We start from the raw sequence: 20382 nt of genomic DNA, 5'->3' as shown, positions 1-20382 counted from the left end.
TCCCGCCTCTCAACTGTCAATCAACTGGTGTACAGGTTCCTGAGCCTATTGGGCTCTATCATATCTACACTTGAAACTGTGTATGGAGTCAGCCTCCACCACATTACTGCCTAATGCATTCCACCTGTTAACTACTCTGACACTGAAAATTTTCTGTATAACGTGTGTGTGTGTGTGTGTGTGTGTGTGTGTGTGTGTGTGTGTACTGTTCTTTGGACCCAACTTTTAACTGTCAATCAACTGATTGTATCCTATGGATAGATTTAGAACAATCTTTTGTCATTTTTCGCATTTTTCTATAAATATATTTTGTTTACGTAGTACATAAAAGTTCAGAAGATAAAAATACGCTTATGTCATGTTTCCTAAAATTAGTGCTGGCTTCCTGTGCGGAAATGTCCCGCGCGCAGTGCTTTTGTTTCACAGCTGTGTACTGTAGTGCTGTGTGTACTGCAGTGCTGTGTGTACTGTAGTGCTGTGTGTGTACTGTAGTGCTGTGTGTGTACTGTAGTGCTGTGTGTGTACTGTAGTGCTGTGTGTGTACTGCAGTGCTGTGTGTGTACTGCAGTGCTGTGTGTGTACTGTAGTGCTGTGTGTACTGTGTGTGTGTATTGTAGTGCTGTGTGTGTACTGTAGTGCTGTGTGTGTACTGCAGTGCTGTGTGTACTGCAGTGCTGTGTGTGTACTGTAGTGCTGTGTGTGTACTGTAGTGCTGTGTGTGTACTGTAGTGCTGTGTGTGTACTGCAGTGCTGTGGTGAGAGATGTGGCGTGGCGTCACTGCTGCTCTAAAAGTGAAGTGTGAGGTCTTACGAACCTGTCCATCTTTTCTCAATCTTTGGCGGCTTTGTTTACAATTATTAAACAGTTAATGAGCTCCGAAGCACCAGGAGGCTGTTTATAACAATAACAGTTGATTGACAAGTTTTCATGCTTGTAAACTGTTTAATAAATGTAACCAAAGCCGTCAAAGATTGAGGGAAAGATGTACACGTTCGTAAGTGCTTGCGTAACTGCTTCGTGAATCTGGCCCCAGGTTCGTAAGTGCCTGCGTAACTGCTTCGTGAATCTGGCCCCAGGTTCGTAAGTGCTTGCGTAACTGCTTCGTGAATCTGGCCTCGCGAGTATACTGAAGTTAGGGAACAAACCCCATGACAGTTTAGAGAGCCGTAAGCACAGTTGAACACTGTGTGATCAAACAACCTGTTTTCTCGACTAACACGTCTCATTTTGTACGTTGTGGTCCCCGGAGTAATTATTCCAAAGTACTATGACAAGCATCAGCTCACAAATATCCGCGTTTTCTATGCGTCAGTAGATTAGGTTAGGTGGGTTGCTTGGGGTTGTGCAAGTCTGGTTAAGTTAGCACCTTGTGTTTTGTACGTTGTGACAAGTCAAGAGGACGGACGTGATCATCAAACCACCTTGACTGCTCAACCATCTTCCAGCAGTTGCAAGAAATATTGTAAAAGCCAAGAAAGGAGTCTTCAGGAGGATATATTGAGTGGCTTGAAGTAAATGCATTGCATAGCGAAGCATGCAAGTCAATGACTATATAAACACAACTTTATAATTCACAATTATAATTGTGAATTATAATATAATTCACCTTAGCCCTACAATGAGGGTGGTTAAATCAGAGGGGACAAAGCTCTCTGGTGCAACTGAGTCACGGGAGGATCTTTCTCTCTGTTTTGATCATCAGAAGGCCTTCGTACGCAACAATGAGCACCAATAGTCTTGTTGATCAAACTATCGGGCAGGGACGCCTCGTTTTAAGCTCTTCAGAGAACCTATGATGTAGAGAAACTTTAGACGGCTGAGTGGACAGTGCTCGGGGTTCGTAGTCCTAAAAGGTTCTGAGATCGATCCCCGGCGGAAACATATGGGTGCAGAGTTTCTTTTACCCTAAGTTCCTGTTCACCTAGAAGTAAATCGGTACCTGGGAGTTAGACAGCTGTGCTACGGGCTGCTTCCTGGGTGATGTGTAACAAAAAAAGGAGGCCTGGTCGAAGACCGGGCCGCGGGGACGCTAAGCCCCGAAATCATCTCAAGATAACCTCAAGATAAACACTGATTGTAGGTAAACCTAACCAAACATCAGTGTTAAATATTGTGTAAACTTTGATCTGTTGTGGAGTGAAAGGTAATTGTAGACTACGAGTGGTGTAGAGGAGTCACGGGTCTTGTCCTCGTTAGTGGTGATTCAGCCCGACTGTTGCTGTTGGCGGCGGAGCCTGAAGAACACCTCACCTCTCAAGTGCCTCTAATGACATACCGCTCAAGGGCGAGCCACAAGTGGTAACGCTCAGAAACTCCCCTGGGGGGGGGGGGTAGTTGATTGTTAGATCACTCTCTGGAGGTAGTTATTGGGGGGACTTTTCTACCTCCATTCTCATCATTTTTCTATGTTCTTCCACTACTCTATTCCATACAAAATTCCAGAAATTCCGTTCTAAAGTCTTGTGTGTGTCTAAGAATGTCTTGATAGTTCCAAGAACATGGTGTCTTCAAAGCTTCCTTGGCGCCGCAACATTTAGAAACCTAGGTTATAGTGGTCTAATTTGTGTGTTTTCCTGTGGTGTTGCGTGTGATTCCTGTCTTAAAACACTGGGTGTGTGTGTGTGTGTGTGTGTGTGCCAGCGTGAGGCGAGTCACTAGGGTAATATGAACAACAATTGTGGCACTCCTCTCAACTCGCTAATAACGCCTAATTTGGCCACTCTCAATGGCCCTCCTTAAGTCATCTGGCACGACCCCTCCCCCCTCCCCCCCCCCCACACACACCAACTTCTCTCTCAAACCAAGACTTGGGTCCATTAGTAATGCCACAGAGTTCCTAGTGCTCCAGCCACAGCTGTAATTCTACATCCGCTCATCCTAAGTCTGACCCTAGAAACACATTCACGTGACGAGGTAGATTTTGGTCCCATTAGGAATAAGCTTTCCTTAGCGCTAAGTTAATATCATGTTAATATGATGAAATAAGTCAACTGTGTGTCAGAACCGTCATATGGTTGGTGGACATGATTCCCTCGGATATCTATGTGTTATCTACGTGTTCAGTGTGTGTGTGTGTGTGTGTGTGTGTTCGTAATGGGAGTCCGCCTAGGAATGAATGACTGCTGGGGGACTGATGGTTTTGAGATTGGCATTGCTTGGTGAAAGGGTTTGATGGCTGAGCGCCTTGTGTTACAATTGCCAACTTCTACCTGTCCAACAAGTTAGCCCCGGTGGTGGAAATATTGATAACATTGGCTTTATGCTTTAACTCGTCCTCTCAACTAATACGTCTCATTCTGTACCTTATGGTCGCGACATATAAACTACAAAGTACTATGAAAAGTAGCGATTCATAAATATCTGCATTTTCTATGCATCGGGAGGTTAGGTTACGCGGGTGGCTTGGGTTCATGCATTTCTGGTTAGGTAGTACATTGTATTTTGTACGCTGTGGTGGACCAAGAGACCGGGCTGAAGAGCCAGGCTGCCAATACCTCTCCAGTGTTAGTGTAATCATTTATTATGCACCCCATACCCATCCCCTGGGCGGTGGTGGGAAGGGCTACGGAGCCACGTAATGCCTCCGGTGTCTGGGACTCTATGTACCCAAACCTGCCCAAGCAGTACATGTCAATACTCGATATGATTCTTCTCGCATGCTTCACTATTTTGACTGCTGTTGGAATCAATGATGGGCGGACTGGCGGTCCTGGAGAGCGGTGCGTATTCAAGATGGGAGGGAACTTGTGCGCCATGTAAGGTTTTGCAACCTCTGCTGCCGAGAAGGTATGAGAGGCGCCATAGGGTTGTATGCTGCCTTACTTCCTATAGGCTCGACCTGCGACTCTACGTGGTCACTGTAGAGGCAAACTTAATTTGTCTTTGTCTTTCACTCTCTCCCTTCCTCTCTCCTTCTCTACATTCCTCCCTCCCTCCCTCCTTTACCTTCCTCTCTCCCTCCCCACATAGCCGTTAGCGTCAAGCAGGTGAGGGAGGAAGAAGGAAGGGCTGCGACACAGACGCAAGATGTGGGACACGTGATGGGCCAGCGTCATCGCCTGAGAAAATTACCGCACTGGAGAACAGTTTAACAAAGTTTCTTAGGCAAGAAGATGCCCTCGAGATATGCTGTAGAGATATGCTGTAGCAGGAAGCTTAGGTGAAGCTGCCGACAGGATGGCTCTTCACACGAGTCAGCTCACCAGCTCCAGAACGAGTCACGTTGCATATCTTTGGACCTTTTCTAGTTTCTCATTGTCTTTTTTTTCATGTAAGAGTTGCATGCTGGGGCTCAATATTCAAGAGTGGGTCTCACCTTCGCTGTATATAGGGCCCGGAAACCTCCTTTGTTCAAGTTTCTGAATGATACACGGATGTTGGCAAGAATGCCATACACAGCGGATGTTATTCTGCTAATGTGGGTTTCTGGCACTCAGATTTGGGATTATGTCCTCTTCCAGGACCTTTCTCCTTTTATATTTGAGGAATTTGTCTTCTCTTCATCTTATACTGCTGTACTGGACTTCTCACTCCTGTTCCCAATTCTCATAACTTTGTATGTGGCGTGGTTAAACTCCAGCAGCCATTTTTCAGACTTACCAAGACTGCCCAAAACAAATCCCAAGACTGCATCACAATCTAACCCTGACTTGGCATTAGCTTGCATCACCTGCAATCATTGATATGAAGGAACCAGTTTCCTCTGTCAGGCCATTGCCATACATTAGAAACAGGATGGGCTCTAGAACCGACCCTTGTGGTACGCCACTTATAACCTCTCTCCAATCCGATGTCTCTGCTCTCACTGTCACCCTTTGCTTCCTTGCTGAGAGATACTATCTGAATCCACCGAGGATTATTCCAGGTACGCCAACTTGCTTTTCCAGTTTGAGTAGGAGTCTTTCATGCGGGACTGTATAAAATGCCTTCTAACAGGCGAGGAATATGCAGTTGCCCATCCCTCTCTCTCATGTTTGTCATCGTGTTGTAGAACTCAAAGTTTGTCAAGCAAGATTTTCCTGTACTAAAACCATGCTAGTGCCTTGAGACAACATTGATGGACCTTCCCTTCTTTCTTTCCTTCACTAAATGATCTACTAGCCTGCTTCGGATCAGTCTCCAGCAACTTGTTACTGATACGGGTCTGTAATTTAACTGTCTGTCTTCCCCCTTTCTTGTAAATTGGGATCACATTAGCCACTTTCCAGCTGTCAGGAAGTTCCCCCATTTCTGGAGAGGAATTAAATATTATGGGCAAGTGGGCTGCACAATGCTCGGCTGCCTCATTTAATATCCATGGCGATATGTTGTCTGGTCCCATAGCTTTGGTCTCGTCTAGTTCCTGTAGTTGCTTCTTTGCTTCGTCTCGTGTCACTGTTATTTCAGTGACACTTTCCTGTGGAATTTCCCGTTCAGTTTGGGCTCTTAAGCTCCTAGTGGCAAATCAGGTTCCAGCTTGAATACTTCCTGAAAGCTTTTTGTTAAGTTTCTCACATGCTTTCTTACCATTTGCCATGTCTCCTCCCTCACTGTTGTCAAGTCCGATAACCAGATCACTGTCTTTTTTTTTTTTTTTTTGAGATATATACAAGAGTTGTTACATTCTTGTACAGCCACTAGTACGCGTAGCGTTTCGGGCAGGTCCCTGGAATACGATCCCCTGCCGCGAAGAATCGGCCCCTCCTCACGGCTCCTACTGATTTTCTTAATAATAATAATAATAATAATAATAATCTGTTAAATAATTATATTAACACGAGTTAGTCCTTCCTTCCCCTCGGAAATCAGTTTTCTTTGTTTGCCAACGTTTTGGAGGTAGACTTAAATAGTTTCTCGCACCACGCCAGCTGCTGCCCTCTCCATCATATTTATTTGTTATTATTACCTTTATCAATGGTGACACAACAATATGAACGATTATTCCTGATACAGTGCCCCCTGTCTATCACACGCACCATACAATACAAAATAATATATTTAATGCTTTCAAGAACTAACTCAATCTATGAAGCCCGAATTTCACCTGTGTATTAGAAAGTTAAGTGACATAGTTACTAAATACACAAGTTAGCCATCTGGTAGTCCGCGAACACGGCCTGTAAACTGGGGAGGTAAAATAGTGGTAAAAATAATACTGGAAGGGAACGTTTTATTCTCGGTGTAAGTTAGGGAGCCGGTCGGCCGAGCGGACAGCACACTGGACTTGTGATCCTGTGGTCCTGGGTTCGATTCCGGGCACCGGCGAGAAACAATGGGCAGAGTTTCTTTCACCCTATGCCCCTGTTACCTAGCAGTAAAATAGGTACCTGGGTGTTAGTCAGCTGTCACGGGCTGCTTTCTGGGGGTGGAGGTCTGGTCGAGGACCGGGCCGCGGGGACACTAAAGCCCCGAAATCATCTCAAGATAACCTGAAGATAGACGGTTGAGGTGGCGAGGTGACCCAGCGACAGGCGTCTCAGTGTTGGTAGAGCACACTGGTGGTACGCCTCGATATTAGTCAAATATAATGTGTATATAAACAGGCTGCCTGTCCCCCGACACAATGACATTAAAATTACTCTTAGTATTATATATAGCATTATATTGCTCTCCTGAGAATTACGCCGAGTAAATCATTCAATAGATAGCGCAGGTTCGTTGTTTTCTGAGAATACTGAAGAGGAATATAGTTTTTTTTTATTGTAATGAAACAATATTAATGACTGGTAGTAATTAAAATGGTTTTCCTTGTAAGGTGCGTTCCACAATAACACTCTCAAAGACTTTCCGCCGGAAACGCTATGCGTGTTAGTGGCTGTGCAGGAATGTACTACTTGATCACTAACGTATGTAGTCTCACAAGACATTGTACCTTCTTGTATGTATATTATAAATTGCAGAATAGTCGCGCTGGAAAGTAGTTACCCCTAAAATAAATAAAATTTTCTGTGATATCTGTTAACACCCGTTTTCTATTACAGCTGATGGGGAACTTGAGGAAGGGCGTAACCCGCTCGGTTACCGCCCTAGAGCCCCGAAAATCGGCAACCTTCCAAAGTGAGTACCAGACAGTGTGTTAAATGTTCCGCTTCCTCTGTGTACATTATGGCAGCTGCGCGCGCATTGCCGTATACACAATAATACATTATTGGTCTGGGTGAATGACCTGCATGCTCTCTGGTCGAAACTGTAAGCTGAAATGGGTTGAAAAAGCGCGGTAATATTTTTATTTGTAGCCGATAATACAGCAGACTACAGCGGTTAGTTTGTACTGTATTGACACATCTTAATATTATGGGTGTATTTTTTTTTGGGGGGGGGTAATGCTTAATAATATAGGATGTTCATTAAAGTACACACACACACACACACACACACACACACACACACACACACACACACACACACACACACACACACACACACACACACACACACACACACACGCGCGCGCGCGTGTGTCTCTAGCTCCTCTCCATATGGCCTACTTCACAACCTAGCAGTTGGCTTTGTAATGCCAAGTTCCCTAAAGATGGCAGAGATTGACATGCCCCCCCTCCCTCCCTCCCTCTCCTCCCTCCCTCTCCTCCCTCCCTCTCCTCCCTCCCTCTCCTCCCTCCCTCCCTCTCTCTCTCTCTCTCTCTCTCTCTCTCTCTCTCTCTCTCTCTCTCTCTCTCTCTCTCTCTCTCTCTCTCTCTCTCTCTCAGCAAGTATTCACCTAGTTGTGCTTGCGGGGGTTGAGCTGTGCTCTTTCGGCCCGCCTCTCAACTGTCAATCAACTGTTACTAACTACTATTTTTTTCCCACACCACACACACTCCCCAAGAAGCAGCCCGTGACAGCTGACTAACTCCCAGGTACCTATTTACTGCTTGCTAACAGGAGAATCAGGGTGAAAGAAACTCTGCTCATTGTTTCTCGCCGGCAGAGTTTCTTTCACCCTGATGCCCCTGTTACCTAGCAGTAAATAGGTACCTGGGAGTTAGTCAGCTGTCACGGGCTGCTTCCTGGGTGTGTGTGGTGTAGGGGGAAAAAATAGTAGTATTGGCCCTTGCTGACACAGCCGCTCCTCCCCTGAGGTTATCTTGAGATGATTTCGGGGCTTAGTGTCCCGCGGCCCGGTCCTCGACCAGGCCTCCACCCCCAGGAAGCAGCCCGTACCAGCTATCTAACTCCCAGGTACCTATTTACTGCTAGGTAACAGCGCCATCAAGCCGAAAGAAACATTTTGCCCATTTGTCTCCGCCTCCACCGGGGACCGTACCCGGCACCTCAGGACTACGAATCCGAGGCGCTGTCCAGCCAGCTGTCAGGCGGCTGACAGCTGGGTGGACAAGTTTCTTCGACGGAGTCCCTATCAAGACTTGATAGACAGTCTGCACTCTGGAATTGACTCGTAGCCTGGTCCGGGGAGAGAGTGAAGGTCTCAAGTTCTTTCACTTGAACGCCGTCTCCTTGTGCTATAGTGAGATGGTTAAACAACCCTTGTAGGTAATTGGCTTGTTTTAAGACGCACCGGATTGTTGAATTGTGTATATCCCCACGTGGTTCATGGTGTGTATATCCCCACGTGGTTCATGGTGTGTATATCCTCACGTGGTTCATAGTGTGTATATCCCCACGTGGTTCATGGTGTGTATATCCCCACGTGGTTCACGGTGTGTATATCCCCACGTAGTTCATGGTGTGTATATCCCCACGTGGTTCATGGTGTGTATATCCCCACGTGGTTCACGGTGTGTATATCCCCACGTGGTTCATGGTGTGTATATCCCCACGTGGTTCATGGTGTGTATATCCCCACGTGGTTCATGGTGTGTATATCCCCACGTGGTTCATGGTGTGTATATCCTCACGTGGTTCATGGTGTGTATATCCCCACGTGGTTCATGGTGTGTATATCCCCACGTGGTTCATGGTGTGTATATCCCCACGTGGTTCATGGTGTGTATATCCTCACGTTGAATTGTGTGTGTGTGTGTGTGTGTGTGTGTGTGTGTGTGTGTGTGTGTGTGTGTGTGTGTGTGTGTGTGTGTGTGTGTGTAAGGCCATCTCCCTTGCTCACAAACCTAAATATATTCATTTGTATTCATTGCTGTATTATATTTCCCCATATATGGCAACGAGAATTATGTAAACAAGTGACTGATGTTTTGACCAATGAGACGCGGCGTTACAAAGCGCTTGTCGAGTCATGCTCTAACCCAACCACTTGGACGGTCGGGGGATTGAACACCGACCTGCATAAAGCGAGACCGTCGCTCTACCGTCCACCCCCAAGTGGTTGGACTGGACCCACAACCTTAATTCCAGACTCGACAAAGAATTCCAGCGTCAGAATAGGAACGGTCCGCCCATCCCCTTGGCTACTCATAAGCCAACTCTCCTGTATGTGTATCGACTCTGAAACCCACGTGGAACTAGCGGGTACAGTTCTAGCAGGCACAGTTCTAGCAGGCACAGTTCTAGCAGGCACAGTTCTAGCAGGCACAGTTCTAGCAGGCACAGTTCTAGCAGGCACAGTTCTAGCAGGCACAGTTCTAGCAGGCACAGTTCTAGCAGGCACAGTTCTAGCAGGCACAATTCTAGCAGGCCACAGTTCTAGCAGGCACAGTTCTAGCAGGCACAGTTCTAGCAGGCACAGTTCTAGCAGGCCACAGTCCTAGCAGGCACAGTCCTAGCAGGCACCAGGTTCTAGCAGGCACAGTTCTAGCAGGCCACAGTTCTAGCAGGCACAGTTCTAGCAGGCACAGTTCTAGCAGGCACAGTTCTAGCAGGCACAGTTCTAGCAGGCACAGGACCTATAACTCGTTATCGTGCAGCGTGCCAAGGTCGAGGTAATCTTAGAGACGTTATATTATTCTTACGGAGGAAGGCGGGAGTATATGAGTTAAGAAAGGATCTGATCCTTATGCCAAGCTCCATTGTCCCCCCTTGACAATGTAAGTCCGGGGGAGCGGAGCCTCAGGAATATTTTGTGACTAGAACCCCCCTAAACCCACCCCCCCCCTCATATTCCCCCCTCATATCCCCCCCCTCATATCCCCCCCTCATATCCCCCCTCATATCCCCCCCCTCATATCCCCCCACTTCCCCACCCCCATCCTGGGGCCAGATTCACGAAGCAGGCGATGGGTCACAATAACGTGGCTGAAGTACGTTGACCAGACCACACACTAGAAGGTGAAGGGACGACGACGTTTCGGTCCGTCCTGGACCATTCTCAAGTCGATTGTGAGATATACAGGTTCACAATGGACTTGAGAATGGTCCAGGACGGACCGAAACGTCGTCGTCCCTTCACCTTCTGGTGTGTGGTCTGGTCAAATTCACGAAGCAGTTACGCAAGTACTTACGAACGTGTACCTCTTTCCTCAATCTTTGACGGCTTTGGTTACATTTATTAAACAGTTTACAAGCATGAAAACTTGCCAATCAACTGTTGTTATTGTTATAAACAGCCTCCTGGTGCTTCGGAGCTCATTAACTGTTTAATAATTGGAAACTAAGCCGCCAAAGATTGAGAAAAGATATACATGTTCGTAAGTGTTTGCGTAACTGTTTCGTGAATTTGGCCCTTGACCTCTCCTTGCCTCCTGAGCAGAAAGCAAGGTTGGGCTACCATAAGAGGATCTTTGAAGCAGGACTGTGGGATCGATCCACCGTCCTGCTACACAAGTTTTCTGGTATGGCGTTATTGCGGTCACCTTGTGGACGAGAGGTACCATATTTACCAGGGTGAAGGGAAGGAATTATCAGGGGGGGAAAGCGCCAAGCCATCACGACTATATAGCACTGAGAAGGGGTCAGGATTTGGGATGGGACGGGGGGAAAGGAATGGTGCCCAACCACTTGTGGACGGTCGGGGATTGAACGCCGACCTGCATGAGGCATGACCGTGCTTCACCACTAACTAAAAATAGACCGTATTTACGTGCACAAAAGTCATACTTTTCCCTGCAAAACCACAGGAAAATTACTTTCATTGAATGTGTAATGTGCCACATTAAAATCATAACTTTCATGTACTAGAGACCGGGCCGCGGGACATTGATCCTTGGAACCAATAAAAGATAGACTAAATATAACATGAATTATAGAAGTTGCCATCGGGAAGATAAGGGGGAACTTGGGTCAAAACTCCCGTGGACTCGGCCAATCACACGGGATCTGATTTTAAGAGGATTGAAATAACTTACCCAACTGGGGCCAGATTCACGAAAGCACTTACGCAAGCACTTACGAACCTGTACATCTTTTCTCAATCTTTGGCGGCTTTGTTTACAATTATTAAACAGTTAATGAGCTCCGAGGCACCAGGAGGCTGTTTATAACAATAACAACACTTGAGTGGCAAGTTTTCATGCTTGTAAACTGTTTAATAAATGTAACCAAAGCTGCCAAAGATTGAGGAAAGATGTACACGTTCGTAAGTGCTTGCGTAACTGCTTTCGTGAATCTGGAGCCTGGTTTTCACGAGAGAAGCACTCTCCTAGTTGTACTTGCAGCGATGGTGGAGTTTCAGCTCCCTGGCCCCGCCTGCGTGGGGTCTGGGGAAGGCAGGAGAGGGTGCAGGGAGCCGTGATTGCAAAGCAAATACTGTTGTTTTTGTCACAGTAGTGTAGGCGACGGTGTCACAGTCATGCTAGGAGTCACACAATACTGTCATAATAAGTGCTTGAGTAAACAGGTTTGTAAACACACAGCAATTCTGAGAATGTTGTTTGATGAGAAAGCAGTAGTGTGGGGTGTCTCGACACACACACACACACACACACACACACACACACACACACACACACACACACACACACACACACACACACACTGTGTGTGTGTGTGTGTAAATGTTGGTGTATAGGTGAGGGTATAGACTCATTCCTCTCAATGTTTGCTGACGACGCCAAAATTATGAGAAGGATTAAGACAGAGGAGGACAGCTTGAGGCTTTAAGAAGATCTGGACAAGCTGCAGGAATGGTCGAACAAATGGTTGTTAGAGTTTAACCCAACCAAATGTAATGTAATGAAGATAGGGGTTGGAAGCAGGAGACCAGATACAAGGTATCACTTGGGAGATGAAATACTTCAAGAGTCAGAGAGAAATACCTGGGGGTTGATATCACGCCAGATCTGTCCCCTGAAGCTCATATCAAGAGGATAACATCAGCAGCATATGCCAGGCTGGCTAACATAGAACAGCCTTTAGAAACTTGTGTAAGGAATCTTTCAGAACATTATATACCACATATGTCAGACCAATCCTGGAGTATGCAGCTCCAGCATGGAGCCCATATCTAGTCAAGCATAAGATTAAACTGGAAAAGGTTCAAAGGTTTGCCACCAGACTAGTACCCGAGCTGAGAGGTATGAGCTACGAGGAGAGACTACGGGAATTGAACCTCACTTCGTTGGAAGACAGAAGAGTTAGGGGGGACATGATCACCACATTCAAGATTCTCAAGGGAACCGACAGGGTTGATAAAGACTGGCTATTTAACACAAGGGGCACACGCACAAGGGGACACAGGTGGAAACTGAGTGCCCAAATGAGCCACAGAGATATTAGAAAGAACTTTTTTAGTGTCAGTGGTTGACAAATGGAATGCATTAGGCAGTGATGTGGTGGAGGCTGACTCCATACACAGTTTCAAGTGTAGATATGATAGAGCCCAATAGGCTCAGGAACCTGTACACCTGTTGATTGACGGTTGAGAGGCGGGACCAAAGAGCCAGAGCTCAACCCCCGCAAGCATAACTAGGTGAGTACAACTAGGTGTGTACCACACACAGGTCAAGGACGAGGCCTCACACACACACACACACACACACACACACACACACACACACACACACACACACACACACACACACACACACACACACACAGAGGTCACTAAGCAGGTGACCAGACAGTGACGTAATATGCGCGTGTCAATGACCTGGACTCCAGGAATGACCTGAGAGTGAGGGGTCAGAGACCAGAGACCCGCACGAGCAGACCATGGTTATGTGAGGCTCAGTTCACCCCCTTGTTGTGACAGCTTGCCAGCGTGTGTGTGTTCCTCTCTGTGTGTGTTTGTTCCTGTGTCTGTGTGTTTGTTCCTCTGTGTGTGTGTTTATTCCTCTGTGTGTGTTTGTTTGTTCCTCTGTCTGTGTGTGTGTGTGTTTGTGTTACTCTGTGTGTTTGTCTGCTTCTCTGTCCCCCTCCCCCTTCCTCTCTCACATGTGTTGATCACCCCCCAACACCTGCCTCTCATACTCACCTTCCACTGTTGGGCTTCAGCTCCTGGTCACCAGGCTTAGACAAGGATGTTTGAACAAGATTCTGAAACAGTGTTCAGAGATATCTATCTATGGATGTTATTTCTTTACATTTTATGTCACTATTGGCTGCTACCGCGAGTTATTTCCCCACATAGAACACGATATATTTTGGGCCAAGGCTTGCGTCGTAATCCTCAGCCGAGGGGACCCGGGTTCGATCCCCGGGTGGGACAGAAACAGTTGAGCACATTTTGGTTTTCACCTGATGCTTCCTGTTACTTGGTTCTCACTCTCACTACTACCACTTGGGGTGGACGGTAGAGCGACGGTCTCGCTTCATGCAGGTCGGTGTTCAATCCCCAGTATCTATATTTGACAACTTTATGAGTCCAATGTAAAAAAAAATGAGGTGGTTTCAGAACATTAAAGTCATTAAAGCACAAGACCCGTACAGCCAGTCCCTCTTCCTAGGGGAAGAAAATTTAGTAAATTAAATTTCTATTATAAACAAATTAACTGAGAACTGATAAACCAAGACCTCATAGACATAAGCGACGAAGAACAGCTGGAAAATGCAATCCTAAATTAATGCCTCGGAAAAAATAGGCTCAGTAGCTCTAGAAATAGGCTCAGTAGCTCTAGAAATAGGCTCAGTAGCTCTAGAAATAGACTCAGTAGCTCTAGAAATAGGCTCAGTAGCTCTAGAAATAGGCTCAGCCCGTCTTCATGAGATTTCCCAACGTCAGTATATCAAGCGTTATCATATCAAGATATGATATCTTGATATATCAAAATATCAAGCAGCTCCCACAATTCTCCTTCAACATTGTGTCCACGCTACACACACACACACACACACACACACACACGTGTCTACAGCGGCTTTCCAGTGTTCGAAACATCTTTACATTTGCTATACTGAGCGTTTGTCGAATGCATACACGAACAGTGCGATTGATCGCATCGTGAGTCAGGAGGTCCTGGCCACGGGCGGGGGGTACTGACCCGGGAATCACCGGGTTGCAAGGAGGGGGGTGGGGTGGGGGGTGGGGGGTGGGGGGGGGGACTGGTATATTTGCACCTGCAGGATATGCAATGCGTGCATGCGCGGAATGGCTCATTCCTATGCTTTGCGCTTCCTATTTTTTTTTTGTTTTACGTTTTTAGCTCAGGGTAAGGCTTACCCCTAAGGGGGGAGCCGGTCGGCCGAGCGGACAGCACGCTGCACTTGTGATCCTGTGGTCCTGGGTTCGATCCCAGGCGCCAGCGAGAAACATTGGGCAGAGTTTCTTTCACCCTATTCCCCTGTTACCTAGCAGTAAAATAGGTACCTGGGTGTTAGTCAGCTGTCACGGGCTGCTTCCTGGGGGTGGAGGCCTGGTCGAGGACCGGGCCGCGGGGACACTAAAAGCCCCGAAATCATCTCAAGATAACCTCAAGATAACCCCTATTAGTTTTTTTTTTTTTTTTGCTGGAACACGATCCGCTAATCGGTTTTACCGCCAGGTTTGTCTTTGCTGCTGGATGGAGAGGGGGGGGGGGGAAGAGTTATGGAATGGTTCCCAGTCAATCCTTCCCGGGTTTTGTCATAGGGTGAGGAAGTGTGTTGTGGGTGGGTGTGTGTGTCCAAGTACAAGAGCCAGCTACAGACCATGCTCAAGACGCTGCCCACAAGCTTCCTCTCTTTATCTTCTCTTTCTCTCTCTCTCTCTCTCTCTCTCTCTCTCTCTCTCTCTCTCTCTCTCTCTCTCTCTCTCTCTCTCTCTCTCTCTCTCCCTTTCCCATATTCAATCTCTCTCCCTCTCCCATATTCGCTCGTTCTCCCTCTCCCATATTCGCTCTCTCACTGGGTGTTTGAAAAGTTGGGACTGGGGTGGTTGAGGGCTGACCCAACACGCCCTTGAAGCACTTCTGACAAGGAAGATGTTGGTTATTATTCAGTCCAAGTGTCTCCCACCTTCCTCGTGGAGGTCTCCAGCGTCCCTGTACCCGACACGGTCACCCCACCTTGGTGAGGAGGGACACTATGGCACCCCCTCCACACCTGCTACACTAGGGGGTGGGCTGACACTATGGCACCCCCTCACCCACCCCCCCACAACTGCTGCACCAGGGAGGAAAGAGCTAATTGATAGTGGCACTATCCGCCTGGGTGACTGTTTCCGGTAACTGTTAGGTTAATGTGGTGGTATTGTGATTGGTGAGTGGAGGTAGGATGGGGGTAGAGGGGGGGGGGAGAGGAGAGGGGGGTGTTATATAGTACTTGGTGTAACTATATGCACCATCGTGTATATATTGACGTAAAGGTAATGAGATAGTAGAAGATGGTACTATTCACTTTAGACCTACACTGTCATACTATACGCCGCCATATTTACACTGTTACACTATATTCACTGTCTTGTCGGCTTTGAAAAGTCGACAAGACAGCAGCATACGTATTCATCCCTACTCTCGAGCCCTTACCCACTGCTCTGAATGGAGCAAACGTGAGTGAGAAGTTAGAAAGAATAACTCGGGTGTTGGTGAACAATGGACATAGAAACACGGAAATAAACACTACTTACTATAAGACGACACCTGGGCCGATGGTACAACCCTGAACCAAGAACAGAAACCACAACACCCCCAATAAAATTATATTACAAATCAATCATGCACAGTGAACATAAAAAAGAAGAACGAATAATGAAAGACATAATCCGTAAAGGAGTAAAAAGTACAATTCCTAACCAAAACATAGACGTAATTATATACTATAAAACCAAGAAGACTACCGACCTCTTTATCAAAAACAGCCCGAAGCCGACGGAGAACCCTTTGCAGCAGTCAAGCGTTGTATACATGTACACTTGCCCCCACGAAGGATGTAACCTTCAAAGTACATAGGTATGACGCCCAAGCTAACGAGGCGTTTGACCTGTCATCTTCAATCTGGTGCCCCCCAAAATCACATGAAACAAGCCCATGACATCACCCTAACAAGAGAAATGTTGAATAAAAACACTTATATAACAGACAAAACACAAGCTGTACGATGATTACAAATTCTTGAAGCAATCTACATAAAAATAGAACAACCCGACATAAATACCCAAATTACAGAACTATTCACTCTACCCACCATGAGAGTAAGAACAAGACTGGAACGCGAAAATGCCAACATAGTGGACACTGCCCAACATGCTACGCCCGATACACCTGATTAATCTTTTCATGTGGAGCGGACATTTATGGCCTCTTCTTTAAACTTTATGCCTTACTTTTTCCTCCCTTTATGCCTTATTCTTGACCCATTTGTATGGGTCTACTTGTTTTCACCTGACGCCATATTAGTATAAATCCAACATGCTTTGTAATTTCCTCTCACTTGAGAATGAACCATATAGGTTCGAAACGTGGTGTAATTTTATAATAAGTGTAATACATTCTACAGTTATTTATTTATTTTCTTCACCTCGAACGAAGATGACTTTTGGAGAACTCCTCTTCCTATTAAACCAAGATACAAGAGGACTAGTCAGAGGGATAGAAGCCCTAAACAAGAAAATAATCAATATAGAATATTGATTATTTACGTTTATATTATATGTATAATACGTTAATATTATTATACGTGTCATTGGATATGCAGTCATATTCAATGAAACTATATATATATAAATATATATATATATATATATATATATGTCGTACCTAGTAGCCAGAACGCACTTCTCAGCCTACTATGCAAGGCCCCATTTGCCTAATAAGCCAAGTTTTCATGAATTAATATATTTTCTCTATTTTTTTCGTATGAAATGATAAAGCTCCCCATTTCATTATGTATGAGGTCAATTTTTTTTATTGGAGTTAAAATTAACGTAGATATATGACCGAACCTAACCAACCCTACCTAACCTAACCTAACCTATCTTTATAGGTTAGGTTTGGTTAGGTAGCCGAAAATGTTAGGTTAGGTTAGGTAGGTTAGGTAGTCGAAAAAGCATTAGTTCATGAAAACTTGGCTTATTAGGCAAATCGGGCCTTGCATAGTAGGCTGAGAAGTGCGTTCTGGCTACTAGGTACGACATTATATATATATATATATATATATATATATATATATATATATATATATATATATAATTTTTTTTTTTCAAGGGAGTACCACCTCTGGCTGGAAGAAGGGGGACCCATAGCCTCGGAGGAAACCACACATAACGCATTGGAGGGAATGTAGGTCCCCTCCAATACAGTTTCTGTGTGCTTTTCTCCTACCACCCCCTTCCCTTTTTTTTTTTCCTTTATTGTGTATTTAAAGGTTACAAAACATACAAGACAAATGCCTAAAGGTTATGGATCTCTTGACGCTCCTCCGCTTCTGGACAGGAACCGAGGACGCAGCAAGCATTTCCCCTCTGGATCGCCACACTGAGACGCTGAAACAAAAAACTGGAAACCCTTGGGTCTCTGGTGACGTCAATGAGCTTGGAACCCAATTCCTTGAGAATATATATATATATATATATATATATATATATATATATATATATATATATATATATATATATATATATATATATATATATATATATCTTTCTCTCCCACTCTCCAATTCCAGTCTTGGGTGTTCCACAACTTGTGTTTGCAAAGCCTTTAACACTGTTGACTAAATTATTTTATTTCCCTCTGAAGCTTTTGACTTCTTTAGCGAAGGTTTCATCTTGTGTTGCTGCGTATATCTCTATGTTCTCTACTTGTTTGATTCTTTCCTCTGTTATCCTACTCACTTCCTTTGTTGTCTTCCATTACTCTTTCTCCGCCCCTTTATTCTGCCGTGTGATCCATTCATATTTACCTCTCCTTTTTGAGACATTTTCTTCAAGTCTGCTACTTCTGTAATCTCATTTTTTCTATCATTTTCCCCGTGTGTGTGTGTGTGTGTGTGTGTGTGTGTGTGTGTGTGTGTGTGTGTGTGTGTACTCACCTAGTTGTTCTCACCCAGTTGTGCTTGCGAGGGTTGAGCTCTGGCTCTTTGGTCCCGCCTCTCAACCGTCAATCAATCGGTTGAGTGTACTCACCTATTTGTGTGTGTGTGTGTGTGTGTGTGTGTGTGTGTGTGTGTGTGTGTGTGTGTGTGTGTGAGTGAGCAGTACTGGGGTCACGACCAGTGACCTTTGTGTCAGACTGTGGGTGGTACACAGTCATTCGCTCTCACACCTCATCACTCTCCCGCTTGTTAAAGATGACCCCTTGTTTGTTGGCTCCAAACGAACGCGCGCACAACACGCATGCACGCGCTCACGCACGCTCACATGCGCACCCAGACAAGCACACACACACACACACACACACACACACACACACACACACACACACACACACACACACACACACACACACACTGAAATTGTAAAATAGTGTGAATTCTTTCGCTGCTCCAAGAGGTTCTTCAGATACTGAGGAATAAGTATTGACCTTAGAGCCAACCGCAAATAGTGAAGTAAAACTCACACGTTTATCAATACTCTGCAACACTAAGAAAGGAAAACAAACACTCTGGTACCATGAAATACTAAAGCATCTGATGAAAAAACACGAAACATACATTAAAACATGATCCACCAGCCTTCATGACATGACCCGTGGCTCGCTCGCTTGACACACACAGTCAAGCCTCGCATTTGACCAGTTGACAGTGTATGAAGCATTGTTTGTAATTGTTATTTCTTTTGTAATTCTTCTATCTAATTAGGCTAGATTCAATTATTAGTTGTTATAGGGTAATCTTATAGCATTAAATCAGTCAGATGCCTATATCGGCTTCCTGGTCAGATTGAAGAGGTTTCCAATCTTACTCATCACATTCTCATCACATTCTTGACAAGCTATTCTTGATTCATCCAATACCTGAGGTGCGCGAATTCTTAATCAACGTATATATATTATTTACTGCCCTCACCGTTGTAAAACCATATTGACATTAAAATCCTTAAGTGTGTGGTGGAGAGTTGCATCCTGTTTTCTGTACAAGTACAAGCTTAGGATTAAGACTTAATCCCTGTAGGGGTTAGGATTATGAAATATTTTCTGGGCCGTCTTTTAAGCTTTATCTGAAACAGATTTCTGGAGCGTTGCAACCTCGGGGCAAGTGCAAAAATGTCGACATTTCGTCATGAATAAATTCTGGAGTGGAGACGGACAAAGGTCTCCAGAACACGGTAGAGAACACGGAGTGCTTATCCCGTGTGATAGTTTATATGTGTTCACACTACACGCCTTAGTTACTTGCTTCTTAAAAGTCGTAAAATTAAAAGTTCTGTTTTTCCTGAAAATCATTGTTCTCAGATCGGTAGAGCTCCATTCCCTTCTTCCTCGTTCAGCCATTTGAGCTGGATGGTAGAGCGACTTTCTCGGTTCATGCAGGTCGGCGTTCAATCCCCCGACCGTCCACCAAGTGGTTGGGCATCATTCCTCCATCCCCCCCGTCCCATCCCAAATCCTTATCCTGATCCCCTTCCCAGTGCTATATAGTCGTAATGATTTAGCGCTTTCCCCCTGATAATTACCTCCCTCATTTCTTTATCAATGGCGAAATTAATCCCATTGAGATTAATTTTGGGATTAATCCCAAAATTAAGACTCCAAACTAAGCTTCGGAGTCTTAAAAAAAAATAATTAAGGTATAGGGGGGACCTAACACCTCTATAAACTTTATATCAATCTTTAAGATAGACAAAAATCCTAGTTTCGAAAGTCACATATGAATTGCTCCAGGTAACTGCTAGGAACAAGCAGTTCCCATTACCACACCAAACATCTCGGCTTTGAATCTTCAATTAAAAACAAACGTATTATCCAATTACATACTGGAATGATTTTAATACTGGCGGATGAAGGCCATTCTAAGTTATATTTAGCAAAGTTCTTCCGCTGAGGATTGTAATGTTAGGCAGGAATATCACAGGTGTAGAATTACAGCTGAAATGCAACACGTGAAAAGCTGATGATACGGTGTAAATGATTCATGTAAATTGATGAGTTAATATGAAAATGTGGGAGCAAGCCAGTTGGCGGTGACTTCACAGTCGACGGTGACTTCACAGTCGACGGTGACTTTACAGTCGACGGTGACTTCACAGTCGACGGTGACTT

The 20382-nt window shown here is 45.3% G+C and overlaps 1 protein-coding gene across 11 annotated transcripts in view; it reads left to right on the top strand.

Moving 5' to 3' along the window:
• The window catches only part of LOC123769529 (uncharacterized), a 193761-nt gene that overhangs the window by 52419 nt on the left and 120960 nt on the right, over positions 1-20382 (top strand). For 10 of the 11 annotated variants that reach the window (XM_069308704.1, XM_069308705.1, XM_069308707.1 and 7 more), the window contains one exon: positions 6961-7036. The exons of the other annotated variant lie outside the window; for it this stretch is intronic. In XM_069308704.1, coding sequence (XP_069164805.1) covers positions 6961-7036 — 76 coding nt within the window. The remainder of the gene's footprint in view (positions 1-6960; positions 7037-20382) is intronic. 11 annotated transcript variants of the gene reach the window in all.

The sequence above is a fragment of the Procambarus clarkii genome, chromosome 63 (assembly GCF_040958095.1).
Source record: "Procambarus clarkii isolate CNS0578487 chromosome 63, FALCON_Pclarkii_2.0, whole genome shotgun sequence".
Taxonomy (NCBI): domain Eukaryota; kingdom Metazoa; phylum Arthropoda; class Malacostraca; order Decapoda; family Cambaridae; genus Procambarus; species Procambarus clarkii.
The sequence above is the reverse complement of the archived record's forward strand: the minus strand, read 5'-3'. Positions and strand labels throughout refer to the sequence as shown.